A 10,477-nucleotide genomic window follows, 5' to 3' on the forward strand; every position below is an offset into this window, starting at 1 on the left:
TTTGGCAAGCACAGGGATCAGAGCCGGGGAGATGGCTCAGTGAAATAAGCACATCCCTGGCAAGTGCAAGGGCCTGAGTTCAATCCCTGGTTCCAAAAAAAAAAAAAAAAAAAAGTACAGGGACCAGGGTTTGATTCCGTTTGCCATGCTGGCCCCGCCCCCAGGGCACCTTGAGCCTGCAATTGAGTCCAGGCATGGTGGCGCACACCTGTAATCCCACAGCTGGGGAGACTGAAAAACAGGAGGATCACTACAAGTCTGAGCTGCATAGTGAGATACTGTACCAAATACATAAAAATGAAGGGGAAAAAGTACACAGAATAAACAGGATCAACTGGTACATACCTATAATATTAGCACTGAGGGAAGCTGAGGCAGGAAGATTGCAAATCTGAGCCTAGCTCAGGCTATATACCAAGCAAGACCCTGTATCAAAACAAAGACAAAAAGGGCTGGGGATATAGTCTAGTGGTAGAGCACATCTGTATTTGATCCGGGACATTGCAAAAAATAAGACAAATATACACAGGATGGAGAAATTCACAAAATCAGGTAAGAAAAAACTGTGGTATTATAAACTGAGTGTGGTGGCACAATCCCAGTAATCCCAGTAAGCCCAGTGATCCCTCCTAGTAAGGAGGCTGAGGCAAAAGGATCACTGAAAGTTGAAAGGCCAGGTTGGGTTACATGATGAGTTCAGGCCAACCTGAGCTACATAGTAAGACCCTACCTCAAAAGAAGAAAATATGGTGTTATAAAGAATTAGGAAGATAGGACATGGGCCAGGGGGGATAACTCAGTAGAATAAGCACTTGCCTGGCAAGTGCAAGGTCCTGAGTTCAATCCCTGGTACCGCAAAAAAAAAAAAAAAAAAGGAAGATAGGACAGGGGAGATAGCTCAGCAACATAAATGTGTGCCTGTGTGGTAAGTACAAGATCCTGAGTTTATCCCCGGTACCAAAATAATAATAATAATAATAAAAAAGATGCGGGAAGAGTGTAAGGTTTAGTGAAACATCAGCTCCAGAGAACATGTGAGATGGGGTGATGTACAAATAAAGACACTGCATCAGTCATTTTCCTATATAATTTCTGACCCTGTTTTCTCAAACTCACCCAGGTAAGAATAAACCGATTACAGTGACCCACCTAAGTGAAAGTCTGAGTTTCTAGATTGCATGTAGTATTAAATCACCCCAGGTAGCAGAAGAAACAGAATGGGGCTCTGAGGTAAGACAAGGTTGTGAGGCCCAGTAACTATGCTCTCTCTTTTTCTTAGAAAATAAGAGAAAAGGCTGGGAGTAGTGGTACTTGCCAGTAATCCCAGCACTCTGGAGGCTGAGGCAGGATAACTGCTATAAATTAGAGGCCAGCCTGGGGCTACATAGTGAGTTTAAGGCCTGGCTGAAATATGTAGAAACCCTGTCTCAAAAAAAAAAAAAGAAAGAAAAAAGAAAGAAAAAAGAAAAAAAAGGTTGTGAATTTCTTATTACCTTGGTAGCCTGGTCATTCTGCTCCAAGATCTTGTCTAGAGTGGAGTGAATGGTATCTTGTACCACACTGTGGCTCTCCATGAGGATGGCACTGAGATGAGCTGTGAGCAAAGTATGGACTCCTAAGAGGACAAAGAATGTTGATAAACTTGAGTGACAATGACTACTTCAAAAATGCTGATCATGTGCTCTAAGTCTCGGATGGAATAAGAGAAGATGCCTTTTAGAAGAAGCCAATTCTATCTACTGATAATTATTTTTTCAGACAATTGCCCTTCCAGCAACTTACAAACCCACCCAATTCCCATTTGCAAATAAAAGCCAGAAAAATTAAAGTGAAGAATTGCATTATTTTTGAAGAAATGAAAAAGTGATCCTACTTAATTCATGATATAAACAATAATATACCTCCTGGAGAGTGTCTAACTTGCCTTTTTTTCCTGTTTGAGAATCACTACTGAGCAAGTCACCATTACGAGTGTGTCCTTTTTATTAGATATGCTATGGGGATTGCTTCTTGGCCTTTTGGCTAAGATCAAATATAAATGTGCTATGGTTTTTCAAAAAAGGCTAAAACTTACAAAAGTCTATTAAATGGGTAAATGATCTGAACACCCCTGCTGACCCTCACTTATAAAAGCTAATATGTAAGAACAATGGGCAAAAACATGTCATCTAGGCCAAGTGTGATAGCACATGCAGGGGCTGAGGCAGGAGGACTGCCACCAGTGCAAGGCCAGCCTGAACTAGTAGCAAGACCCTGTCTCAAAATAAATGAAGTCATCAAATAGGCTCACAACTACTGATCCTGCTGTAATAGGAAGATAAACTTGCTATATAGGAGAACTGGAGAAAAGGCCTTTTTTCCCCCTCCAGTAGAGTACTCAGGATTGAATCCAGGTTCTTACCACTGAACTACATCCCCAACCCTATTTTTGAGACAGGGTTTCACCAAACTGCTAATTTTCCCAGGCTGAGCTCAAATCTGCAACCCCCTGCCTCACCTCCCAAAGTGCTGACTATAGAAGTGCAACAAAACCACACCTGGCAAGAAAATGCTTCTAAATTAATTTTTCTGTCTATTCTCCCCTACTTAGACTGCTCAAAGATACCATGGTAAAGCAGTCTGAGACTGGCTGGCAGGCTTTTCTTAGGACTGCATTAAAAATGCAAGCCAGAAAGAACATTTCCTACCGCAGGCACCATGATGAAGAGGAAGTTATGTGTGGAGTTAAAAGAGAGTCTGAAACTAGAGGTGGAAGAACATAAATTTAGGGTCAATTTTACTGCTAATGAGTGGTAACCAGATCATTTCACTTTTCTCAATACAGAAGTTGCCTCTCTCAGTTATACTGTATAAACAAATTGGGATAACATAAATGTTTTGAAATGTGCATGCTATATTCAGATGGGAAATACTGCTATTACTATGATAATATAGTACATAGATTACTATTTTTATAGCTTGATCCTAAAAAGAGCCTCAAAAAAATCAAACCCCTTTTGAAAGCAGACATTTAATTAAAAAGTCAAAGTTCACTCCTAAAATAGCTGGTATCACCAGATGCTTATGACACTGTAGCAAAAAAAAAAAAAAAAAAAAAAAAAAAAAAAAAAAAAAGTGAGTTAATCATAGAAAGTTACCATGACAAGGTGGGCATAAGGCCAATTAAGTGATTTTTTAAAAAGACACAGAAACAGACTGTAGTTCTGCACAATCTGTTCCTAAAAGAAGGAGCTCTGGAGAAAGCTTCCATAAAAAAAGAAGGGGCAAGTAAAATTACTGTAGCTCTATCTACCTCCCCTCACTGTGTATCTATTTCCAAGGCTAGTTCTAAACTACCAGATATGAGAGTTTAAAACATATTTGCTATGTCTACTAAAGCAGTGATAAATTTCTTTTTTGTCCTACTGAGTAAAACTACTGAGAAACTAAAGGCTGAGGCAAGCTAAACACAGGTGTGGAAATTATCAAAATGCTATAAGAATTATATAAGTAATACAGTTTCTGAGAAATCTCAATTCTTAAGGTATGTTCAGTAGGCCTCAGAACACAGTATCAGAATTGAATTGTCCTAAGGTTATCCTAAACACTTTTGCTTAAATGCCAGAAAGTAACAGATCTTAAGTCTCAGGAGAATCTTTAGCATTGGAAAGGGCCATTGATATCACCTATCTAACAAGCTCATGTTAAAGATATGAAAAGGGAGGCTCAGATGATTTATGTGACATTCTTTCCAAATATTTTTGAGGAAGTTAGTATCTGAGTTAAAATTAAATCCAGTTCTCTTGATTCTTCCTTTAGGTTTTCTCCACAATACTAAACTGCTTCTATCAACCTCTTAAAAAAAACCAAAAAAACCTGGACCTTTGTTTTTATGTGATTAGGCCAGCTAATAGGCCCAGGCATCCTTAGTTGAGCACTACTTGTTAGAGTATCTTCAGTCTGAGTTTCTTCTATTTCTTATTTCCCTGGCCTTAGTCAATAGAACAGGGGCACCAAAGAACACCAGCTCTCCAAAGAGTGTTTTAAACTGGTATCCAGGAAAGCTGTGCTTCTCTCTCAGAGTGTGCATGGATTGGGGAAAAGGTGGCAGGCTTGGAAGACAACAAAAAATCCCACAAATGACAGTAACAAACAATAGGCATCAGTCAATGTGAGTACTTCTGATCCTGGGCTATAAGCTGTCTTGTTCATCTTATGAGGAAGTGGGAGTAGCACCATACCCTGGAGGTCAGCATACCATAAAAACACGCTGGTGCACAGAGAAAGGAACACCAAAAGGGAGGCTTATGAACTTTCCCCCAAACATACATGAACTCTACTTTGTCTATAACTCTGCCCAACATTTAGAAGAATACCATGAACCTCTTAAAATTTTGTCCCAGGTCCCCCTGGAGCATACTGAGCCAGCAACCGAGTCTGGGCATGGTGGTACACGCCTGTAATCCCAGCACTGGGAAGGCTGAAAACAAGAGGATTACTACAAGTCCAACGTGCATAGTGAGACCCTGTGCCAAATACATAAGTGAAAAAAAAATTTGTCCCAGGGCTAACTGGATTAAAATGTATAAACTAGCCAGGCATGGCTAGTGCATATCTGTAATGCCAGCAGTCTGACAGATTGAGACAGAAGGATTACAAACTTGAGCTCAGCCTAAACAACTCAGCAACTTAGATCCTGTCTTAAAAATTTTGTAAGATGGCTGAGGATAAAGCTCAGTGTGAAGGCACTGGGTTCAGTCCCTGGTACCACAAAAAGAAAATTAAAAGAAAATACTTAAGCCAACTTTGACTCACATTTAGCAGTTTCCAAATTGTGCTGTATTTAAAAATCACTTGATAATCTTTTTCAATATTTATGTATTTGATGCAGGGTCTTGCTATGCAGCTCAGACCAGTAGTGATCCTCCTGTTTCAGCCTCCCTAGCACTGGGATTACAGGACTGTGCCATGCCTGGTTCAGTGGTTGGCTCAGTGGGCCCAGGGCAGGGCTGGCACACATGCAGTACTGGGGATTGAACCCCAGCTCCATGTGATTGCCAGGCAGGCTCTCAGACCACTGAGCTATCTCCCTGGCCCTTTAACTTGATAATCTTGTTAAAAATGTGGATTCTTAAGCCATATCAGATTCTTCACATTACAGCAAAATAATGAATTAATGTTGGCCCATTTCCAAGTAATCTAGTGACTGTGATGCAAGTGTTTTATGAACTACAAACTGAAACTACTGCTTTCCCTCAAACAGAGAATCTTTCTGATAACAGGTTACCACTTATCTAAGAGATGAATGCCAACATTCGCCTATTTGTAGACCTGTACAAAGTCAGGCTACATTTATTTTTCCTTCTTTTCCTTTTATTTTTTTTTTCTCTGCAGCACTGGGAATTGAACTCTGAATTATATCTCTAGTTTAGGCTCTTGATTTTATAATCCTCCTGCTTCAGCCTCCCAAGCAGCTGGGATTATAGGAATGCACCACCATGCCAGCATCAGGATACACTTCTTCATATCTAGAAAGATACATTTTGGCCCTAGCCTTCTAAGGTCAATTAAGACTCAGGACATATGAGAACTTGTACTGTAACGTCATATAACTCAGTAGTGTCCCAAATTTTCTGATCAAGGAGATTATGGGGCCCAAAGAGGAAAGTGATCGATGATGTAGAGTGTGCCTAAGGAGAGTCACATGGAGAGAAAACATTCTCTCAAGCTTTCACAGAGAGCACACTGGCCAAGCAATGGCCATGACTCATCCACATGGCTGACACTGACAAAGGATCTACAAACTGAGGATCTCAGGATAAATCCTGAGGGGATTTGACTGACCTTATCAGACGCAAAAGCTACAACTCTTGTTGCATAGGTCCTGCTTTACCTTGGTCTTAATCATCCAGCAGAAAAGTATAAAAACGAAATATAAGAAGTAAAGCCATGGTGTTATGTTGAGCTGTAGGGGACTCAGGTCAACAATTTCTGACATTGCCAGTCAAGCGGAAGACCCAATACTATTATGGGCTACTGGACTCTTAGATTATTTTTCTGAGTGTACACACCTATAACATTCAAATAATGGAACTTAACCAAAAAAGGGTATACAGATGAATGTCCATTTTGTATCTGTGTATTCAAAGTGGTTAGGATAGATATATAGTTACATTCTCTTAATGAACAGAGTGATTTGTTCTAATGGTGTTAGGATATCATGTCCACATCTTATACAGCAATTAACCACTAGGAAGAAAGTATGCCATGTGTTAATTATTGAAACTGTCCTACCAATTTGATTTGAAACTGTCTCATTGCTATTTGTTTATCAATAAAATTATGGGGGAAAAAAAAGAAATAGTTATCTTTTAAAAAAGAAAGAAAGAAAGATAGTACAGTATGGAAAAAAATTTCCCAAGTCCACATCAAAATCATAATTTCCTACAAAGATTATGTATGTATGTATATATGTGTTTATTTAATATTAGTGGAGACTGAACCCAAGCCTTTGTCCTTTGCCCCAGCCTCCTTCTTCTCCTCCTCCTTCTTCCTCTTCATCCTTTTCTTCCTCTTCCCCCTCTCTTCTTCCTCCCCCGCTTCTCTTCTTACTCTGTCCTCCTCCCCTCCTCCTCTCCTTCTCCTCTCCTCTTCTTCTTCTTCCTCCTCATCTTTCTTTTCTTCCTCCTCCTCCTTCTTCAAGCTAAGTTCTTACTAAGTTGCCCATGCTAGACTAAAACTTTCCATCCATCCTCCTGCCTAAGCCTGCCAGTGCACTGAGATTGTGGGTGTGTTCTACCATGCTTGGCATCACCTGGGAAACTAAAAACATATCAAGGGGGTAAAGTAAATAGCAAAACATACACACATATTTAGCATGTGCAAGGCACTGGGTTCTAGCCCCAGCACCAAAAATATACAAGTACTGAGATCTAAGCTCCATCTCTGAGGGTCAGGTTTTAGCATTTTTAGAAGCCTCTCTCCCCCAAGTAATGTACTATACAAGTAAGGTTGAGGGATATTGATTCAAGTAACATATTCCTTATAGGAAGTGCCTGTTGACTTCTGGCCAATCAAATCTGAGAATATCATCATTTAAGTGACATATCACTTTTCTCTGGGGATATTGTTTCTATAGAAAATATAACTTAACTGAGGCAAGGTTTTCTTCAATGAAATTCTTCATTCAAAATAAATGTGTCTATTTGAGATATGTACCCTGTGTACTTAGCTCCCTCTCTAACCCCTGAGTATTTGGCACACTGCCCCAAGGGGGCAACCCTCTGCTTACCCCAAATCTCCATTTGCTGGACTGGAAATCCACTATAGAAATCCACAAAAAGGAAAAGAAGTAGAGTTTGTCCCTGAAGATCCATATTCTGAGATTGATTCCTCTCACTGGATTCCACTTGATAACTCACATCTGGAAGCAACCAATCTAGAGGGCAAGATATTATACAAATTTTTGAGGTAAGTAAAGTCCCTACAAGTTACTAAAGAAATTATATCACAGACCAAAAAAAGAATCTGAGAATAGGAGATCTACATTTGAATACTCAGTTCTACTACCGAACTTATTTCTCCATCCACATGGTAGTAAGCAAATAAAATAATAGTGACTCACAGAAAGAACATCAAAATAATGACTGGTTGTTTAAAATGCAAACCAAACAGCACTTGCATTTACTGGGCAACATTACATAACACATTCATTTATTCCTTGTACAACTTTCTCAGGCAGACATGCTTGGTAAGAGGCAGAGGTCATATTCAAACCTGAGTAAGGACAATGATAGCTTACTGCTGATTCCAGCTAGCTTTTGCTAACACCAAGTACTATGTTAATTTCTTGGCAGTACTATGTCGCAATTTCAGCTGCACAGTACTCTTGGGTAAGACCAGTTCTGTTTTTTGTTTTTTTTTTTTTTTTTTTTTTTTTTTTGCAGAACCGGGGATTGAACTCAGGCCCTTGCACTTGCCAGGGAAGTGCTTATTCCACTGAGCTATCTCCCCGGCCCCAGTAAGACCAGTTTTGATGCACTTTTACAGAAAAGAGGTGTGGACCGTGCCCAGTGAGTCAGTGAATGACACAACTGAACTGCAGACCTTACTAGACTGACTTCAAAATCTATACTCTTTATGCCAAAACTATTTAGTGTTTGTATTCTAAAATACAGAAGTACCTTGGTTTGCAAATTTAATTTATTCTACAACTTTGGAAAAGAATGGCCACTTTCTTTGTGTGCGGGAAAGATGGTCTCAGTCCCGTTTGTCACGTGATGCAGTTTGAAAAAAACACAAAATTTTGCCTCACATTTCTGTTTGCAAACCAAATTGTTTGCAAGCAAAACTGTTTGTGGACCAAGTTACCACTATAATCCAAACCCCAATGATTACTTTCCACCAACTTGACCCTTTATAATGTAGTCAGCATATTTCTACCTTCCACATTCCTACAGAGAACCTCCATGTGGATCCTGCCTCTGTCTTTTAGAGAAATGAAGGAAAAAAAATCAAGGGGGCATTTTCTACATTTACCATTTCCAAAATTAACTGAGTAAACACAAGCATATAATTTGTAAAAAAGAAAGAAAGAAAACTAGTAAAGTCTAAATATAAATATGATAAAGAGCTATGAAGATTCCTAGAAAATTTAATAAGTCATCCCACTATTCAAAATCCTAAGGTAGGAGTGTTCTTCTGGTGTCATGGTGCTGAAGTGCAAGTCCGGAGTACCTAGCTGAGTTCCCCAGGTTGTTAGACCACCTGCTGTGACTCTTACTGGCTGTGTACTGCATAGGAAGGACTCCATGAGACCTGGAAGCCACGCAATAGTTTACAAGGTAGGAGGCAAGGAGCCAACCTGTGTAAGAACTTTATGACCTGAAAAGAGCAGCTGAACCCAGCAGCCAGTGGAGCCCAGTGAGTCCACTTCGACAGGGTGCAGCAGGAAGGAGCCGAGCACAGCTGCTAGACACAAGCCAGGCCTGGTCAGTCGAGTTCGAGTTCAGTTGATCAAGACCTGGTGAGTTGAGATGTACTGCTAGGCCCCATGGGGCCCAGACCTATGGGAGTATCCTCACGGCACAGAGGTGGCAGCAGGTAAATGGGATGAGCTAGTCTGCCTGGAAGACTCCAGGTACATAAAAGGGAGGCACCCAGATGGAACTCAGGGGAACTAACTTAAATACAAATTCCCAATTTAAGGACTGCTTTGTTATTCAGCTATCATATTTGCCTCTATGGTCTAACGTATAAGTGAGTTAGTTACAAAAGTTGGTCAATTTCTAAATTTCAGTACCTGTTATTAGTACTGCTAATTGTACTGCTGAAATAGGAAACCATACCTGCCCTAACCACATGTTCTCCCTTGGGAGGTGCCTGGGTAATATCCTCACCAAAGCCCTATACCAAATGACAGAGGATTGTGTCAAACAGAAACCAATATCTCACTCTCAATCAATAGAGAAGGCAAAATCTTGGGACACACACCAACAAGAAGCTCTGACACATGAAAGATACCTAAAGAACAGTCTCTTTACAGAGAGGCTCTGATTGCAGTGATTTAGCTACCTACTATCAAACTTTCCCAAAAAGGTAATGCAGGAATCAAAATAAGAGTCTTCTCTGAAATAGAAAAGGACAAAAAAGAAGGAGCAAAATGCATTCTCAGGCCCTGAGCCCACCCAGAACAAACTCAGGAGACATCAGCATAGAAGAAATTGGAAGCCATGCACCTGAAATCTCTGAAATAGTAACTGAAGCAAAAAAACAACTGCAGAAGAGTATAGAGGAAATCAGATCAGAAATAATCTCCCAGGTTAAAAAAAAAAAGATAACTATAATGAAAGAATTACTAAGCGTTTCTAAAGAAGACACTGATAAAGAAAAATAGAGGAGAATAGAAAAACAATGGAAACTTTGAATGAGCAATATAAGAAAGAAATAGAGGGCCGGACAAAGAGCTCAACAGATTAAAGCGGACACAGGGGCCAGGGGTTCATTCCCTGGGCCTGCTTTGCTGGCCCTGCTCCTGGGGCATGCTGAGATGGCAATGAAGACTGGGCGTGGTAGCCTGAGCCTGTAATCCCAGCTCTTAGGAGGCTGAAAACAGGTGGATCACTACGAGTTTGATCTAGTAGTGAGACCCTGAACACACTGTAGACCATTCCCTAAAATACAAAAAAAAGAAAGAAATAGAATGTATGAAGCAGATTCAAAGAGCTTTACAGGAAATTAAAAACCCATCACAAGCTGGCAACACTGGGGCCAGGGTGATAGCTCAGCAGAATAAGCGCTTGCCTGGCAAGAACAAGGCCCTGAGTTCAATCCGTGGTTTCACAAGAAAAATAAATAAACAAATAAATAACAAGTTGGCAAAACCATTTGAATGAAAATGAAAAGGGGCCAGGGAGATGGCCCAGTGGAATAAAGCGCTTCCCTGGCAAGCGCAAGGGCCTGAGTTCAATCCCTGGTTCCACCAAAAAAAAAAAAAAAA

General features: G+C 40.3%; 1 protein-coding gene across 1 annotated transcript in view; it reads right to left on the reverse strand.

Moving 5' to 3' along the window:
• The window catches only part of CUNH11orf80 (chromosome unknown C11orf80 homolog), a 134,109-nt gene that overhangs the window by 35,105 nt on the left and 88,527 nt on the right, over positions 1-10,477 (reverse strand). Inside the window, exons 10-11 of the mRNA XM_023710736.1 lie at positions 7,271-7,417; positions 1,494-1,615 (exon numbers count right to left, since the gene is read on the reverse strand). Coding sequence (XP_023566504.1) covers positions 1,494-1,615; positions 7,271-7,417 — 269 coding nt within the window. The remainder of the gene's footprint in view (positions 1-1,493; positions 1,616-7,270; positions 7,418-10,477) is intronic.

Source organism: Octodon degus, unplaced genomic scaffold (assembly GCF_000260255.1).
Source record: "Octodon degus isolate 3935 unplaced genomic scaffold, OctDeg1.0 scaffold00018, whole genome shotgun sequence".
In the NCBI taxonomy this organism is placed as follows: domain Eukaryota; kingdom Metazoa; phylum Chordata; class Mammalia; order Rodentia; family Octodontidae; genus Octodon; species Octodon degus.